At 33.9% G+C, this 19,946-nt stretch overlaps 1 protein-coding gene across 11 annotated transcripts in view; it reads right to left on the bottom strand.

Annotated features, from left to right (window-relative positions):
• ORC4 (origin recognition complex subunit 4) overlaps nt 1-19,946 on the bottom strand; it is an 81,621-nt gene that overhangs the window by 30,473 nt on the left and 31,202 nt on the right. For 5 of the 11 annotated variants that reach the window (XM_081796373.1, XM_060626414.2, XM_060626415.2 and 2 more), the window contains exons 2-4: nt 12,696-12,769; nt 10,064-10,140; nt 9,386-9,476 (exon numbers count right to left, since the gene is read on the bottom strand). In XM_081796373.1, the coding sequence (XP_081652499.1) occupies nt 9,386-9,476; nt 10,064-10,140; nt 12,696-12,769 (242 nt within the window). Of the gene's footprint in view, nt 1-3,357; nt 3,427-8,427; nt 8,516-9,385; nt 9,477-10,063; nt 10,141-12,695; nt 12,770-19,946 lie in introns of those variants that run through there. The other 6 variants (XM_060626419.2, XM_060626420.2, XM_060626418.3 and 3 more) reach the window with 3 other exon arrangements.

The raw sequence follows: 19,946 nt of genomic DNA, 5'->3' as shown, positions 1-19,946 counted from the left end.
AATTGAGTTAACAAAACAAGCAAAGGGAAAGAGAGAGAAAGAGAGAGAGGCATACCGTGAAAAAGACTGAAGTTTAGAGAACCAACTGATGGTTACCAGAGAGGAGGTGGTTGGGGGGATAGGTAGAATAGTTGTTGGGATAAAGGAGTGCATTTGTGATGAGCACCAGGTGGTTAAAATAAAAACTTAAAAGAGTTAAAACAAGTTTATAACATTCTTTCCATTAAATTTACTTTAAACAACTTATTATTTGTCTAGATCAGCTCACAATTTTTACATGATGTGTTTGTGTGATATGAAATGATAATTTAAATGTATTAGCGTATGTGTCTTCAAATAATTTTAGTTCAAATCCACATATTGCTAAAACTGACTGGTGTGTTACCTATTGTATAATTTTTTTTTTAATTTTTTTAACGTTTATTTTTGAGACAGAGAGAGACAGAGCATGAACGGAGGAGGGTCAGAGAGAGAGGGAGACACAGAATCTGAAGCAGGCTCCAGGCTCTGAGCTGTCAGCACAGAGCTCGATGTGGGGCTCGAACTCACGGACTGAGAGATCATGACCTGAGCCAAAGTCGGGTGCCTAACCGACTGAACCACCCAGGCGCCCCCCTATTGTGTAATTTTTTAACAAATTGTGTAACTGGTAAATTTTTTACTGTATACAATTTCATCTTTCCAAATATTTTAAGCTACATTATATACTAAAAATACTTAGTTGATATTATATTACACCAACCACCATAACAAAGATGGCTACCCCATTTCCACAATCTTTGTAGCTAACAATTAATTTTGCAAACATACTGGCATAGTTCATTTAGACCTGCCAGCAATCAGGGATTTTTATGCTTACCTACTATTACTGTTACCACATGCTTGTTTCTTTGTCTACAGTAATTTCTGTATAGAAAAGTATTTTCCAGGATACAATCTGTCATTTGGAACCACATGTATTTTTTCAATAAAATGTTTGAGATACAGTAAATCACACTAACTTTCTGTTATCTTTATCAGTTGACTGCAGATTTAAAATTTTTGTATTTCAAGTAGTTTGGCCAAAGAGAGTATTAAAAATATACTGTATTCTTATTAAATTAAAATTTACATTTAAAAAGTTATACTAATAAGAGTTCTTGTCTAAAATCATCTATTTTATGTCTCAGGATACTCCACACACAACAAATCACAAAAGTTAAACAATCCTCCTTGGCTCTCTGTCCTCTCAATATTGGAGTGCAATAGGAATAAGTCAAATCATAACAAAATGGAATACCAAGTATGGGATTCTTCCCTATTCCAGCAAAGTCAGACTTGATAAGTGACTTTAAAGCACCAGAACAGGCTTCTCTGGTTTGAGAAGTAACAACAATGGGACAAACTGTCAGCATACCACGAACAATCTGTTTTATTAAGTGATAAATACTATGTCTTAATGGCTGTCTTCTTCTTTAACCTTGAATAAATAGAAAAAACTAACATGGGAGTTTATATAAAAATTATGTTACATAAAGGACATAAGCTGATGAAAAAGACTAATTAGTACTGAAAATGTGTATTTTAGAAAATAAATATTTTGAGCTGTTTAAGCCAGACTTAGATAAACACAAAACAACAGACTAAGAAGGTACATGACAAGGAGGCAGACAAGTAGGAAGGACTGTTAGAAGCTAAAATGAAGTATCACATTAGAAGAAGCAAAGTGTGGAACTGCTGGTGAAGAAAATCACGCTGGTGATGTTGCAGAATGCTGAGGGGGAAAAAAAAAAAAGAAAGAACATGGAGAAATGACATAGAGAAATAAGAACAAAGGCTTAAGAACTGGATATGCTAATGCTAAGAAAGGACAAGAAGAAATAAATGAGAAATATCCCAAAATAAACTTATTCTTCAGTGAAAACAGACCTAAATTCATATTAAGAGGCTTTGAATAATATTAATTTTATGATCAGTGCTTAAACATAGCCTGTGAATGACAAATGCAGGAAGACAAGAGAATGAAATAAAAGGTACAAAAGGAAATAGGAAAGAAATAAAAACTTTCTGTCATTTGCAGATGACATGATTGTAGAAAATCCCCAAATATTGACAAATTTTTGGAACAAATGATCAATTACAACAAGATTGCACGATACAAGATAAAACACAAAGTCATTTGCTTTTGTATATATCAGCAATGAGCAGGTGGAATCTGAATTAAAAATGTCATACTACTCACATTAGCACCAAAAGTATTTACTTAGTATAAATCTAATGACATATGTGTAAGATCTATATGAGAAAAACCACAAAACTCTGATGAAAGACCTAAATAAATGAAAAGATATTCCATGTTTATCAAATGTGAAAATTCAATATACTTAAGAAACCAATTTTTCCATTGTGATCTATAGATTGAACACAAAATCCCACAACTGAATACAAAAATTCCAGTACTTGGAAATAAATACATAAATTCTAAAGTTAATAAAAAGGCAAAGTACCCAGAATAGCCAAAATAATACTGAAGCAGCACACAAAGTTGGAAGACTGTCAATGCCTAACTTTAAGCCTTACTATAAAGCTACAGTAATCAAGACAGGCAGAAACAGACTGACACAAATACAATCAACTGACCTTTGAAAAAGAAGCAAAGGTAATTCAGTGAAGAAAAGACGGCCTTGTCAACAAACGCTGAAACAATTTAAACATTCATATACAAGGAAAAGAAAAAAAAAGAAAGAAAAAGAATTTAGACACAGACCTTACACCATTCAAAGAAATTAACTCAAAATAAATCACCAACCCAACTGTAAAACACAACGACTATAAAAGTTCCAGAAGGACACATAGGAGAAAAACCTAGAAGGCCTTGGATTTGGTGATGAAGTTTTAGATATAACACCAAAATCACAACCCATGAAAGAAATAACTGGTAAGTTGATATGGGAAAACTGCTTGCCAAGGAAACTCATAATAGAATTAAAAGAGAAACCACAGATTTGGAGAAAGTATCTGCAAAACACATAGCTGGTATATCCAAAATATACAAAGACTTCTCAAAACATATCAATAAGAAATGAATAAACCCAATTCAAAAATGGTCAGAAAATACCTTACCAAAGATATACAGATGAAAATAAGCATATGAAGATACTTAATATCATACATAATTAGAAGATTGCAAATAAAAATAGCATTGAGATACTACTACATACCTACTAGAATGGCTAACATTAAAAACAACGATAATACCAAATGCTAATGAGGATGCATAACAAGAGAAACTCTTATTAATTGCTGGTGAAAAAGCAAAATGGTACTGACACTTTGGAAGACAGCTTAGTACAGTCTTACAAAGCTAAACAGTCTTACCATACGATCCAACAATGTTGCTCCCAAGTATTTATCCAATTAAGTTGAAGATTATGTCCACATAAAAACCTGCATACAAGTGTTTATAAAAGCTTTATTCAGAACTACTCAAAATTGGAACTAATCAAGTTCCTTTAATAGGTGAATGGATAAACAGTGGTACATCTATACAAAGGAATATTATTAAACAATTAAAAGGAATGACCTATCAAGCCATAAAATGACATGAAGGAACCTTAAATTCATACTGGTAAGTGGAAGAAGCCAATCTTCTTAATTTTATGATTCCAACTGTGACATTCTGGAAAAGGCAAAACCATGGTGATAATAAGAAAATTAGTGCTTGCCAAGGATTGGGGGTGGGAAGACTAATAGGTAAAGTACATTGGATTTTTAGGGTGGCAAAATTATTTTGTATGACACTGTAATGTTGGACACATGACTATGCATATGTTAAAATCCTCAGAATTGTACATCAGAAAGAGTGAACCTTCATGAAAACTATGAGACGCTAGTTAATGATAACATATTAATACTGGTTCATGAATTTCTACAAATGTACCATGCTAAGGGAAGATGTTAATAACAGGGGAAGTTGTATGTGTGTATGTGGGGGGTGGGGGGGGAGGGATGGTTATAACAGGGGAACTCTCTGGCACAAAAACAGACACTCAGATCAACGGAACAGAATAGAGAACCCCGAAATGGACCCACAAACGTTTGTATGGCCAACTAATCTTTGACAAAGCAGGAAAGAATATCCAATGGAATAAAGACAGTCTCTTCAGCAAGTGGTGCTGAGGAAACTGGACAGTGACATGCAGAAGAATGAACCTGGACCACTTTCTTACACGATACACATAAATAAACTCAAAATGGATGAAAGACCTAACCATATGACAGGAAGCCATCAGAATCCTTGAGGAGAAAGCAGGCAAAAAGCCTCTTTGATCTTGGCCACAGCAACTTCTCACTCAACACGTCTCCAGAGGCAAGGGAAACAAAAAGCAAAAATGAACTATTGGGACCTCATCAAAATAAAAAGCTTCTGCACAGTGAAGGAAACAAGCAGCAAAACTAAAAGCCAACCGATGGAAGGGGAGAAGATATATGCAAGTGACATATCAGATAAAGGGTTAGTATCCAAAATCTATAAAGAACTTACCAACTCAACACCCAAAAAACAAATAATCCAGTGAAGAGATGGGCAAAAGACATGAATAGACACTTCTCCAAAGAAGACATCTAGACGGCCAACCGACACACGAAAAAATGCTCAACTTCACTCATCATCAGGGAAATACAAATCAAAACCACAATGAGATGCCACCTTACACTTGTCAGAATGGCTAACATTAACAACTCAGGCAACAACAGATGTTGGCGAGGATGCGGAGAAAGAGGATCTCTTTTGTGCTGCTGGTGGTAATGCAAACTGGTGCAGTCACTCTGGAAAACAGTATGGAGGTTCCTCAAAAATTAAAAATAGAACTACCCTACAACCTAGCAATTGCACTACTAGGTAATTATTCAAGGGATACAGGTATGCTGTTTCGAAGGGACACATGCACCCCCATGTTTATAGTGCACTATCAACAATAGCCAAAGTATGGAAAGACTCCAAATGTCCATCGATGGATGAATGGATAAAGATGTGGCATATATATACAATGGAGTATTACTCGACAATCAAAAAGAATGAAATCTTGCCATTTACAACTACATGGATGGAACTGGAGGGTATTATGCTAAGCCAAATTAGTCAGAGAAAGACAAGTATCGTAGACTTCACTCATATGAGGACTTTAAGACACAGAACAGATGAACACAAGGGAAGGGAAGCAAAAATAATATAAAAAAAGGGAGGGGGACAAAACAGAAGAGACTCTTACATATGTAGAACAAACAGAGGGTTACTGGTAGGGTTGTGGAAGGGGGGATGGGCTAAATGGGTAAGGGGCATTAAGGAATCTACTCCTGAAATCATTGTCGCAGTATATGCTAACTAACTTGGATGTAAATTAAAATAAAACAAAGTAATAAGTAAAAATAAATAAATATTGAAAAAAAAACAGGGAACTCTCTTACATGTTTAAATTTCTTTTTGGTAAAAAATAGGTCTATTTTAGCCAATTTACTAATTAAATGAGTAAAGTTTCAATTTGTATTTAAACATCTTTACAAGTGTTTACTAACTCTACTTCTTTTTTTTTCCGAACCTTCTCCATGCTTTTAGGGACAAACTTCCAAGATGAAGTTCAGAATAAATTCAGTTGCTTGCTTGCGACCCAAGTTATATTTTTAGGCTAGACCCTTTAATATACACACCACTGAGATACAACTTCTCTGTTGTAATGCCACTTTGTTTCAAGATGCATAGTTTATGATGGAATAATAGGTCTAATGTACTGATTTCCTACATCTCATTTTCTCAGAGTATCACTAATGGAGCTCTTGAAGAATTAAAGCATTATCTAAAAATAATCTTTAAACATTTGTATGATGATGTGTTTTCCAAAGATAACAGAACAATGAAAACTGGAAAAAAAATTAACCTTTACTGAAAAAAGATCTAAATTCATATTAAGGGAGTTTATACAGTATCAGTTTTTATGACCTATGCTTATAGTCTGAAATTTTTACACTGCTAAGATAAAGAAATTCTACAACTATCAAGTCAGGGAAAAATCACACAAAAAACAAGTTAGCTGTGGTGAACATCACAGACATTCACCAAATACTTCTAGCAATCCCTTCTAGGCATCTAGGAGAAATCCACTTCTTCGCTCTCTTGAAATTAGATATGAGCATGTGACACTCTGGCCAGGCAACTGTGAGGAGATGCAGTCTGTATCACCTCTGGGTAGGAACTGTAACAAGAATATGTGTCTGTGTTTCATCATTCTCCCTTTTCCTACATCAGCGCTTGCACTTTTATGTTTTGGAGGTGTTGCTTTCCTTAAACCTCATGAACCAACTTCTGCTAGCTTCAAACTTTTCTTCTGCAGCTTCCTCACCTCTCTCAGCCTTTGAACAACTGAACAGAATTAAGGCCTTGTTCTGGATTAGGCTTTGGCTTAAGGGAATGTGTAGGCCACTAAAACTTTCTCCATATCAGCAATAGGGCTATTTCACTTTCTCACTACTGGTGTGTTTACTGGAGTAGCACTTTTAATTTCCTTCAAGAACTTTTCCTTTGTATTCACTGCTTGACTAGTGTAAGAGGCCTAGCCTAGCTTTCAGCTTATCTTGGTTCTGACATGCCTTCTTCACTAAATTCAATCATTTCTACCTTTTGATTTATTTGTTTTTTTTTTTATTTTTATTTTTTTAACGTTTATTTATTTTTGAGACAGAGAGAGACAGAGCATGAACAGGGGAGGGGCAGAGAGAGAGGGAGACACAGAATCTGAAACAGGCTCCAGGCTCTGAGCTGTCAGCACAGAGCCTGACACGGGGCTCAAACTCACGGACCGTGAGATCATAACGTGAGCCGAAGTTGGACGCTTAACCGACCAAGCCACCCAGGCGCCCCTCTACCTTTTGATTTACAGTGTTTTGATTTAAAATGTGTGACTCTCCCCTTCACTTAAACACCTAGAGGCCACTGTAGTGTTATTAATTGCCTAATGTCAATATTGTTGTATCTTAGGGAATAGGAAAGGCCCAAGGAGAGGGACAGAGATGGGGGAGTGGCCGCTGGGTGGAGCAGTCAGAACAAACACATCAATCCATTAAGTTTGCCATCTTATATGCACATGGTTCCTGGCACCTCAAAACAATTATAATAGTAACATCAAAGATCAGTGTTTACATATCACCATGACACATATAATAATGAATATGTTTGAAATATTTTGAGAATTACCAAGATGGGACAGAGACACAAAATGACCACATGCTGTTGGAAAAATGGTACCTACATACTTGCTCAACAAAGCGTTGCCAAAAATCTTCAATTTGTAAAATACACGGTATATGCAAAGTGCAGCAGAGCAAAGTAAAATGAGGTATGCCTGTACAAACCAATACAAATAGGATATTTTTTCCTCTTCCCTTTTTTTCTGGACTACAGACAAATGTTACTTTTTGCTGATGCATAATAATCTATCATATGGATGGATGAACCGGCATTTATTAACTGGTATTCTGTTGATGGACATTTATGTTGTTTCTCATCTTTCACTATCAATAAATGTTGTTGCAATGAGTAAGTGTATATACATCATTTAAAAAGTACAAATTCCTAGAATGCTGTTGCTGAGTCAAAGGGCACATGAATTTGTAATGTGGTTAGATACTGTCTCTTATTCTAGTTATGTAAATTTATACTACCAATAGGAACATGTGTCTATTTTCCTATAAGTTCACAATTTTAGTGTTCGCAATTTTACAGGTTTTGTCATCCTGGTAGACAGAAGTGCTAATGCTTTAAATTTGTTACTTATCGGGGCGCCTGGGTGGCTTGATCGGTTAAGCGTCCGACTTCCGCTCAAGTCATGATCTCATGGTCTGTGAGTTCAAGCCCCGCGTCAGGCTCTGTGCTGACAGCTCAGAGCCTGGAGCCTGTTTCAGATTCTGTGTCTCCCTCTCTCTCTGCCCCTCCCCTGTTCATGCTCTGTCTCTGTCTGTCTCAAAAATAAACGTTAAAAAAAAAAAAATTAAAAAAAAAAAATAAATAAAAAAAATAAATTTGTTACTTATAAGTAAGATTGAAGATGCTTATAAGTTTAAGACAGATTTGTATTTAATTTTCTGTGACCTTTCTGTGCATATCCTTTGCTCAGTGTTTCTACTGTTAATATTATTGTTAAGAATTTAAGATTCTAATAGCTCAAAGGCATACCAATCACATGGCTCTCTTGTTAAAACTATCCCAACAGCATTGAAGTCAAACACAAAGGAAAATCATAATAAAGAAAGCAAGAATAAAAAAATAGTGGTTATATAAAATGAGCAGAAGGATTGAATCAAATACAGTATAGTCAAAATGAAAATATTATTCTAAATATAATTGTAATATAATAAATGTGAAAAAGTATTCCAAGATTAAAAAAGAAAAGAAATTACCTAGATCTGTATTCCCAACTTATATACTTCAAATACTGGAAATGGGTGAGAAGAGTAAAATACTAAAGTCCTTATTTCCTCACGTTACCTAATGTACAGTCAATATTTATTGGTTACAAAATAAGCAATATTACTTATAATTTAACTTAATATAATTTAATAATTATAATTAACTTATAATTTACATAATTTTATTTAATACATAATTTTACTTCTACACATAAAAATAACTATGTTAGTGAGAAATCTAAATTCACTGCATGGAATATAGCAGAAAAGAAATTCTACGCAGCCCAAGTACTGAAAGTTAATAGTAATATATTCAACGTAACAGCTATAATTTGTCTCATATATCGAAAAGAATGTGAAAAGACAAAATCAGAGGAAAAAGCAAGAGTATGCTTTTGAGGTAACTAAGCGAAATATGATAGAGGGAAAGTAGAAAAGAATTCTAGAAGATGGGACTATAATGAAAAAATTACTTGAGTTAGGATTAAACAGTAAATAATCAAATAGTAGGGAGAAAAGAATGCATGGTATGATAGTTACCCAATTTATAAACAGAATCAATGCCTACCTTACAGGGTTAGTATAAAAATGATAACAGATAAAAAGCACAAGTTAAGGTACAGGACATAGATAAAAAGCACAAGAAACATGCTCAATAAATGCTAATTTGCTGTTTCTACTGGCAATCACTAATTCTTCAAGGACAAAAGACAATGGGAAAACATCAAATGAAAATTTGTTACTGAGGAGGAAAGTAAGGTAAAAAGGATATGCTCAATTCAAATATACCACCCTAAGTTTTAAGGCTTTGTAGGTCTTCTATGATTTAAAGAAAAAAACAAAAGCAAAATTAACAAAATAATGAAAATAAAAGATATTTCCGGTATTGGCTAGAAGAATCATCACATGTCTACAGAAGCAAGGAAATACCAGAAATCAATAGTTTTACCGTGGTCTTTCCTGATCCTCGGGGCCCAATAATGAGAACAGAGTTACTTTCTCCATGGATAGCAGTTCTTTTTAGCAGCTCAATTAAGTGTCTGAAATGACATAAATAGCCAACATTTAAAAAGGAAGCTAGAATAACTTGCTAGATAATACTTTTTAAAAGCTGAATATGAATATGCACAGAAAATAGGCATTCCCTTTTTCTCTCCCACTTGGCACTTGACTTATGCTGTATATAGTCCTACACAGAAAAACACAGGAAGAGATAGTAAGTCCATACGAATCTCTAGAAACTTCAAGAGGAAACCAAGTTAAGTTTGAAATATCTTGGCTTTATGATGATATGGGACAAGGGACAACAGTGGCAATTCTTGGAACCTTTCACTCCACAGCTGGCACTCGAGAATCAGGTACAAGACCTCAGAATTTGTCTCCATAATACCAGATGACAGAAACAACAAAAGATTCAAAGTTAAGGAGCTTTCCTGTTATGAAAACATTCATATCTGCTCTTGCTTTATAATATTCAGTGCTTCTGTATAAAAGCAAAATTTTTTATCTCTATAAAAACGTTAGCCATATTCAAGATAAAATCCATGTAAGGTAACGTAAAATCTATGTAGGTTTTTGAAAAACCTAAAGGGCATCTTTAAGTAGAAAAAGGGATAGCTAAACTTACTTGTATTGTACTTGTACTCCAAATAAGTTACTATGTGGGCTTTGATGACAAAATCTTTCCCGTAAAACTCTTTGTACCTGATTTAAAAAAGTGAGTAAATACAAATGAAAATGTTATTCATGAAATAAAAAATGACTGAGAATACACATTTATAGCAGTCAGAATTAGGTATTAATCAATTTATTTAACCCTCCATAAATAGCTTGTGTTCAAGAGTTCTGGTACCATTTTCATGAGTTGTAAAATTAGTGGGGTTTTTTTCTTTTTCTTTTTATTATCCCAAGTCCCAGAAGAAAGATGAAAATTTACTTGTGAAATCCAACAAGAGAATTACTTTAGCCACATCAGCAATTGGAGGGCTGTTTTACTGCATGTGAATGAATGATTGCTTCACTTTGTACATAACATATCAGCCAAGGAACAAAGACACAAAAGAATCTAATAACGTAATGTCATCTAATAATGCTCATGAACCACACCTCAATCTCTAGAGACCAAACACATCTAAACTGGCTTAGTTCAAGCCCTATCCATCTACATCTATCATGACAGTCAGGATTTGAGAAAATAAAGTTTAAAAGTCTATATACTTATTGAGGACCTATTAGATTCAGAACATACCACTACTAAAGGAGCATGACCCATGCCTAAAGAAACACTGCATATAAATTGGAAAGAAATGACATATTGAAAAAAGTAGTAATTCAGCACATAAGGAAATGCTCAATTACATGGAAGAAATTGTGTTCATCTACACCTATAAAATGAAGAATCATTGGAATGAATTAAGAAAAAAAATCTTGTAAGGGCCTAAATTTTGAGTTTGCCTTAGAAAAAAGGGCTTAGACTGGGTTTAAAAAAATTATGTCAGACAATCTAGCATAATTTTTCAAAATATAGACCATTAAAGGCATTCCATTTCTGAATCTGCTGCTACTACAGAGGTCTTTCAGGGACAAAAGTCTTAAGAGGCTATTTCAGATTTGGTCCCATCATCAGAAGAAAGAAGCTTCCAAGATTATTTGCTTCTCCCACACTGACAACATTGGACCGATACTTCATGTACCAAAAAGATAAATCTGAGTCCTGTTTCCATGTACCAGAGGCTAAGCAAAGCAAATTATTCAGTAGAGATAAAATAATCCATATTATCATTGTATAAGAAGGGGAAAGAATAAGGAGTGATGCCAGAAGTCAACTACATGGATTTTAAAGTTAGCCTTTTCTAAATGTTAATTTTTTTAATCTACAAAATTGAAACAATTTTCTGGCAGGCCTGTTCTCAAGATTAAATAAGGCAGTCATCTGTAACATAACACAGGTATTGTATAGGTAACAGCTGATACCTATAAAACACTTAAATGAGCATCTACAGAGACTCAACTAAACATAATGCTTATTTCTCTACTTACGTAAGATCATTAGAAATCAAAAGATAAACCTCACTTTTTTTTTTCTTTCTCAAACTTCATTAAAGTCTAATAGAAAGGCAAGAACTATGTATAACATCTAAGGGGTAAAGTGAAGTGAAGCTGTAGTGAACAGTGAAAGGTTCAAAAATCTCAAGTGATCTGAGATGAAGGTTAAATAGGTGTATACATGTACAGAAACTGAACTGTATGTAATTTGTGCACTTTACTAGGATATGTAAATTATACTTCAGCTAAAAACTTTCTTTGAAACAGAGTTAAACATTTTCCTTCCAAAAAGAAAGTAAGGTCTTATATGAAGGGATGCCAATAACTTACATTTAGTTTTTATTAGAAAAACACACAGTTCTGGTCAAGCCAGATAAATAGAAATACCAGAGCAGTTATTATACCCACTCCCTACTATATTCCTTAAGGGAGACACACATACATATATACTCACCATTGGAATACAGTATGCACTTAATATTAAATTTTCATGATAAAAACACCCAACATACCAGGAAAAAAGACAGCATCCTCAATCTGATTAAGGGTACCTACAAAAACTATAGCTAACATCATATATATCAATTGTGAAAGAATGAATGTATTTCCCAAATATAAAAAATGAAACAAGAATTCTTTTCACTTTTACTCAATATTGCACTGAAAGTTCTAGTTGGGGCTATTAGACAATAAAAAAAATTAAAGTCAACTAGACTGAAAAGGAAGAAGTAAAACTATATTTGCAGATGACATGATCTTATATATTAAAAAACTAAAGAATACACTAAAAACTATTAGAACTAATAAGTCTGGCAAGGCTACAGGAAACAAGAGTAATATACAAAAATCAATTTCACTTAGATACACTAACAATGAACAAGTAAAAAAAATTAAGAAAAAAACTCCCATTTATAACAGCATCACAAGAAGTAAAATAGGAATAAATTTAACAAAAGAAGTCCAAAACTCTGAAGATTACATTAAAGTAGATGGAAATTAGAAGACATTTGGGAAGGCAGAAGTCAAGTTAGCACTCCAACTATCCAAAGACTTACAAAGAATAAATAAATGTAGTGTAAGGCATTCTACCCTTTTGAATGGAAAGGGAGTTATGTTCTCCCTTCACGTTAAAGGGAGAATTCCAGTTAAGAAGATGACAATTCTCTGATCAGCGTTGCATGTTACGAGACCTTAGGATTAATGAAAATACTAACCTGTGAAAGGAGCTCTGCATGTATTAAGTTGTTACTCTTTGATTTACGACTGCTCATTTCAACAAACTGAAATCCTTAAAAAAAATAAATTAGCATGAATACAAAACATTACTGGCTTGAAAAGATTATTTAAGAATTTACTATCATAGAATCAAAATAAACACAAGTTTTAAAACATGAAAACATGAAAATGTCCAATTTCTCAAACTTCAAAAAATTTGGGCTAAACCTAGTGTGATAATCATTTCACAGTATATGTAAATCAAACCATCATGCTATACACTTCAAACTCATACCTTAATGTATGTCAAATTTTTCTTTCTTACAGACAACTACTCCATTTCTCTTCAATCTACTATTCACATCCCTTCCTTAACTTTTTTTTTTTTTAACTATGTGCTTCCTTCATACAGAATGTTTCCCTCCCCATCCATCCCACAGGATCATCACATTCCACAAAACCTTTGCTTTCTTGCTCCATTCACCAACCATACACAATCATTAGAGAGTAGGTAAAATGCATCTTCTCTGAACATCCATAATTGCCTGTATTTCTCTTTACCCGTAATCAAATTACATTAAAAAAGATTTCCACTTAATTGCCAGTATCCCCAAACTGAGTATATTTCAAAATTAGATGCATTTTAGCATAATGTCCAAATAAAGTTGGGAATGACAGCAGGAATGAAAAATATATATACTCTTAAGAAAAAGATAACTTTTGTAAAATTCTTCTTTAGGGCAACATATTCACAGATAAATACTTTTGGTTAAAAGATCTAATTTTTTTCACACTGACTTCCAATAGCAATCCTTTACTAGTCTGGTAATAAGAACTTAAGCAGTGTTTACTTATATACCAGGAACTGTTATAAGTGCTTCGTATATACCTCATTTAATAACTCATTAGCTCATATTTTTAATTTCACATACTGACAATTAGATGCCAACCCCTGGAATGCTGTTTTATGCTTCCCTGGAAATGCTAACAGGGTAACATCTGAAAAAGGCTATGACAGATAAATAGCAAGAAAATCTGTCTTCCTTTTATTGTATAAGCTATGTAGCCAGGGCCTAAACTCTGGCTTCTGGTGCCAAGCTCCCAAACTGGAAACTCAAAAACAGAGTCATCAACTGCTGTCTTAACCTTTAAGAATATTTTTTCTTAGGAGAAAATTAGTCTTCTCAGCTGCCCCTAGAAGGCACCTAATCCCTAAAAGGCACCTTCTATCAGCCTAATGTCCATGCAAGGCACCTTGTTTCAGCATCTTTACATTAATTATTTTTACTTGATTCTACTTAATTATTTTTTCCCTTAAATCAGAGTTGTATGTGGGGTTTAGAAAACCCTTTCAGCAAAATGAAATGACAGCCTCACTGTGGTTTAAGATACTCTTGACTATGAAAAAGATCTGTAAGTCAACATCTGAACTCACAAAAAAAACATGAAATAATTGCCTACTAGAAAATGAGGACTGAATTTTTAAAAACTGGGGGAGAGCTTTTACAATATGCTTTTGTTTTTAGGGCTATAATAGCTATTTCAAACTATCACTGAATTAAAAAGTATTTTCCCCATTTCATAGATTAAGAAAACAATGCTCATGAAAGCTAAGTAAAATGTCTGAGGTCATAGGTAGGTGTCTAATCTGCCTCCTTGCATCAAATATAATTCAAGTAAACCATTAAAAGCATGCATTTGTCTTCTTTTGGGGATCATTCATGAAAGAAACACACACAGTACTTCAGTGCCTACCTTGCTGTAAATTAAATCTTAGTCAAAAGATTAATTTTAATACGTTTTGCCCCTCCAAATAATAGTCAAATCTGCACTCCATAACAAAGTATATTTTAAAAAAACAATTCTAATTTAATAGAAAAAAAACAAGCTTTAGAGCATGACAGAAAATATTTGTAATCCACATATTTGACAAAGGACCAATATATAAAGCATCTTCAAAATTCAACAAAAAAGAAACAATCCAATTAGAAAAATCTGCAAAAGACATAAACAGACATTCCACTGAAGAGGCAATAGGGATGGCAAATAAACATGTGAAAGATGTTTAACATTATTAGCCATTTGGAAAATGCAAATTAAAACCATAATGAAATATCAATACATATCTGTTAGAACAGCTAAAATAAAAAAGTGAGGTAACACCAAATGCTGGTGAGGATGCAGAGAAACTGGATTTTTCACACAACTACTGGTGAGAATGCAAACTGGTTACAGCCACTCTGCAAAGTTTCTTGCTGACAGTTTCTTAAAAACCTAAATATATTCTTACCATGCAACACAGCAAACAACTGTACTCTTGGGTATTTATCCCAGAGAAATGAAAACTTATGTTCAACCTAAAGCCTTGTAATGTGAATGCTCATTACAAATTTACTCATAATAACCCTCAAACTGGCAACAATACAGATGTTCTCCAATGAGTCAACAGAATTTAACAAACTCAAACATCCATCCATATAAGGGAATATACTTGAGCAAAAAAAGAGGAGTAACTACTGATACATGCAACAACATACATGGATCTCAACAGTATTTATTACCCATAGTAAAAAAAAAAAAAAAAAAAAAAAAAGCCAACCTCAAAAGAAAATTACATATTTTATGATTCCACTTAAACAACATTCTTGAAACAATGTGAATAATAATTTGTACTAAAAACTTCTACAGTAATTGTAGTCACCCAAGCTTACATTTGGTACTAAAATGATTAATAGCCATGTATAGATATTTAGTTCCTCTTACACTTTGCCTAGTCCTACTATTTCGGAATAGTAAATAAAATAAAGCACAGAGGGAAGTGGAAGGAGTCCCAAGATCCACTGGTATAACTGAAATGACAAGAGATTAAGAACAGAGTGGTAGTGGATAAGAGACAGAGTCAAGGTTGCAGGGGTGAGTATAACTACAAAAGGGTTGCATGGAGAGTTACTCTGTAATGGTGGAACAGTTGTGTATCTTTATTGAGGTGGTGGTCACACAAATCTATACATGGGATCAAATCACAGAGAATTATACAGACATACAAAAATCAGTGCAAGTAAAATCTGCTTAAAAACCAAATAAGACCCATAGTCCAGTTAACAATATTAGAGCAATATTAATTTCCTGATTTTGATATTGCATTACAGTTATACGAGAGTTATACGTATTAACACGAGAGGTCATCCTTAACAGAAGCTGGATGAAACCGGTTTACAGGACTCTAAGTACTACTTTTGCAACTTCTGTGAGTCTATAATAATTTCAAAATAAAAATTTAAGAAAAAGACAATTCTAATTTCAAAGTTTTTTTCCCCCAACTGCTTAATGACAAAAAATGAAATGAATAATAGTGGTACAACTAAATCTTGATTATCTGAAAACTGATTATTAGAGTATGCTTGGTTGAATTTCTCTTCAAATTATACCAGTGCATCCAGGGACTACTTCCACTTCCTACTGTGCTTTCTATAATACGATTTTATTTGCTATTCTAAAATAGTAGGACTAGACAAAGGGTAAGAAGAGCTGAATGTCTATGCATGACTATTACTCATATTGGTGGAACCTGGGTGACTCTAATTATTTAATTGTAGGAATTTTGGTACAACTTACTATTACTTACTGATACTATTTCAAGGAGCAGTGAAATGGGTAATTCCAAGGAATGGCTTACTCTCATATCATTTCTTTAGCTTCCAGTGGACCTTCCTCTCAAATTATGTTCTGCTAGAGTGAACGCACCAGTTTTCAATCTCAGATGCTAGAGTAACAATTGGCCTATTATACTGCCTAAAGAATTTCAACCCAATCCACTTGTCACTAGCTGCTTCGATCCCACTTTAGATCAACATCATGTCTAAACCAGAAATCTATAGCAACTTTTTTATCGGTCTCCAACTCTTATACTCATTAGTGATACCACTTTCACATAAAAACCCCTCAGTTCCCCCCAAGCCCCCAAATTCTGAATTCCAAATTCTCTAACACCATTTAAAAGGAAGGGTCTGGGAGCACCTAAGTGGCTCAGTCAGTTAAGTGTCTGACTTCAGCTCAGATCATGATCTTGTGGTTCACGAGTTCAAGCCCTGCGCTGGACTCTGTGCTGACAGCTCGGAGCCTGGACCCTGCTTCAGGTTATGTGTCTCCCTCTCTCTGCCACTCCCCTCCTTGTGCTCTCTCTCTCTCTTTCTCAAAAATAAATAAAAACATTTAAACAAAATTTAAAATAAAAGTTAAAAAAAAAAATAAAAGGAATGGAGTGCCTGGATGGCTCAGTCAGTTAAGCATCCGACTTTTGCTCAGGTCATGATCCTGGGGTCCATGGGTTTGAGCCCCACGTGGCTCAGACAGCTCAGAGCCTAGAGCCTGCTTCAGATTCTGTGTCTCCCTCTCTCTCTCTCTGCCCCTCCCCCACTCATGCTCTGTCTCTCTCCATCTTTCAAAAATGAATAAACGTTAAAAATAAATAAATAAATAAATAAATAAATAAATAAATAAATGGAATGCTCTGAATGACTAGCTTCTCAGTTTAACTTACTAGCTCCTTCTATTAATATTCTGTCTGAACATTCAACAATTCTTGTATCCTGCTTCATACCAACCTCTGGAATACGTTCCTGTGATACCCCTATATACTCCTACTCTGGGTAAAGTCTGAGGGGATGTGTCCGTCAAATGCTTTCAGGATATATGCTATCTTCTCCTTTCATAAAACTTAATCATCACACAGTGTGATATAACTAACTCTGTGCTTACTTATATGTTTGCTCCACTGGATCACAGTCTCCTTAAAAGAAGGGCTCAGAAATTATGCCTATCATTGTATCCAAATCAATCAGTACAATGTTGGCATACAACTGGTTTTCAAGAAAAGTATTTGATAAATGAATACATGCTAGGTAGTGGAGGATGTCCACAGGTAAGCTAGCTGCCAAAAAAGAAGCCAGAGCCAGGTTAAATCAACTCCTTAGCTAAGTTTCAAATTTTTTAGCAATTACATGCCATGACTCTAAAAAAACTGCCAAGTATAAAAGAATAATAAATTATAAAAATACAGAATGACTTATTCTCTAATTCAAGTAAAATATATGCAGTATATCTCATGGTAGTGTCACAGCAATGGAATTTCAAAATGGTTAAAATATAGTTAAATTATTTATGAAATTCATTTAACCGAGAACTTACAAGAGTAACAAAAGATAAAGTACATGAAAATTTTTTAAGAAATAATTTTTAAATCAAGTTGCAAAGCATATAAAGCTGTATGTCTGGTGATTCAAAAGAAGCTAACGTCAATTATTGTTAGACAAAGACATCAGGAATTTTTATCTTTTTATAAGTGACTGACAGCTTGCTAGTAACATTAAAAAAATTAGCAAAATATTCTTTCTGGAATTAGGGTTGTATATTTCATATTTTATTTACTGCCTTCAATTAAACCTTGAGGTTTAGGAGGAATATTTATTCCAAATGAAGATTAAAATTACTAGTCAATAGCTACACTTTTCCTTTTCTAATTTGTAATTTTGCCATGATTTGGAATATTCTCCTTACTCATTTCAAACTTGAAAATGCTAGATGCATTTTAGCATGTCTGAAAAATTTGGCAATAGAGACTTTAAACCTTTTACTGAATATATGAAAAGATTTCCATTTTTGAAATTAAACCAGAAAAAAGTAAAGGTATAAGAAGTGAATATGAAGATACCAGAATTTTTCTAGAAATTTTTAGTTTTTCTTAGAAAGTCACAAGTGATGAAACTAAACATATATATATGTGTGTATGTATATATATATATATATATATATACATACACACATATATATATTTAAGAACATTATTCAAATTAGAACTGTGAATAAGGAGAAGTAAATGGTAAAGACCATTTATATCAAATTTAAGATAAACGCAAATTCAGAAAGAGCCAAGGAAAAGGAGAACTAGAGAAATGAAATTGGTAGCAATATTGTGTCCTTAAAGAGCTTTGTTACTAGCAGGGCCTAGATTTGGGTTCTTGTTCTGTGGTGTCACTTTTGCAAATTAACTTTCCTAAGTCCTAGTTTTCTCCTCTGCAAAATTGAGATAAAACTATTATCTAACTCACTGGGTACTGTGGGGGTTAAATTAAATGGTTTACTTGATATGCCATGCTGTCAAATCCCATGCACAGTGAACACAGTACCCTTTCTAAATTATCACATTACATTGGAGAAGAACCAAAATGAGGATGAGAGGGGTGCAGAAGCACATCATCTTATTCTAAACAATTTCTGTGCAGTACTTCTTTGACAATGCAATAAATGTCAAGTGCAACTTCAACTAAGGTACCTCAGAACTATGAGAGCCTACTTCAATGGTATACATTTACTGAGTTTTGCTCAATACAAAATACAGTTTTAAATACTGGTATAATAAAAAGAAATTATGGGCAGATCAGTCTATAGTTACATGGATCCCAAAGACCTCAAATCACTAATTGTAAGAAGCTATTCAACACCTGGAAGAGATGATTGCTGGGCAGCATCCCCAGAGTTTCAGATTTAATAGGTCTGGGGTAGTGGTTGAGAATTTGCATTTCTGTTAAGTTCCCAGATGATGCTCCTCTTGCTTGTCCCCAAACCATATTTTGTGTACTACTGAGAAAATTGACTTGATTACCTTGCATTCCACATCAGACCTGGTAAAACTGATGAGACCACAGAAGGTAAAGAAATCCATGGGTATAGAAAACATCTCTTCAAACCAAGCTAAGCCTAAAGGTAAACAGTATCTAAGGATCACACTTAAATAGTTATCTAAGGGTCATCAAAACAGGAGAATTTGGAATAGGAAAGACACCAGGAAGCCAAGGGACTTTTATCACGGTAAATAAACAAATATGCTAGAAAGCTTCCTTATTAGATAGAAAAATAGACCACTGAACATAAACCACAAGTAGAATAAGAAAGTGAGAAGAGTTTTTCTTTCCTCTAGTTACTGAAAAGTAATAAAGGTTTTGTCCTATCATCTGATAATTCAGAGAGACTTTGGAGGACATTCCAAAACAGTATACATTCTGTGATCTACTTGAGAGATTCTTTTGGTTGCCTGGATCTTTTACATTTACATGTTGTCCCCTGATTTAAAAGAAACCCAAAAATCTTTCCTGAAAAGAATTTGAAAATTGTTTTGATATATATGCTTTAACAGCATAGAAGACAATGTTTTTACAAACAGTTTTTGATTCGTCAAGATTTCTTGGGAAAAA

The sequence above is a fragment of the Panthera onca genome, chromosome C1 (genome assembly GCF_046562875.1).
Source record: "Panthera onca isolate mPanOnc1 chromosome C1, mPanOnc1 haplotype 2, whole genome shotgun sequence".
Taxonomy (NCBI): domain Eukaryota; kingdom Metazoa; phylum Chordata; class Mammalia; order Carnivora; family Felidae; genus Panthera; species Panthera onca.
The sequence above is the reverse complement of the archived record's forward strand: the minus strand, read 5'-3'. Positions and strand labels throughout refer to the sequence as shown.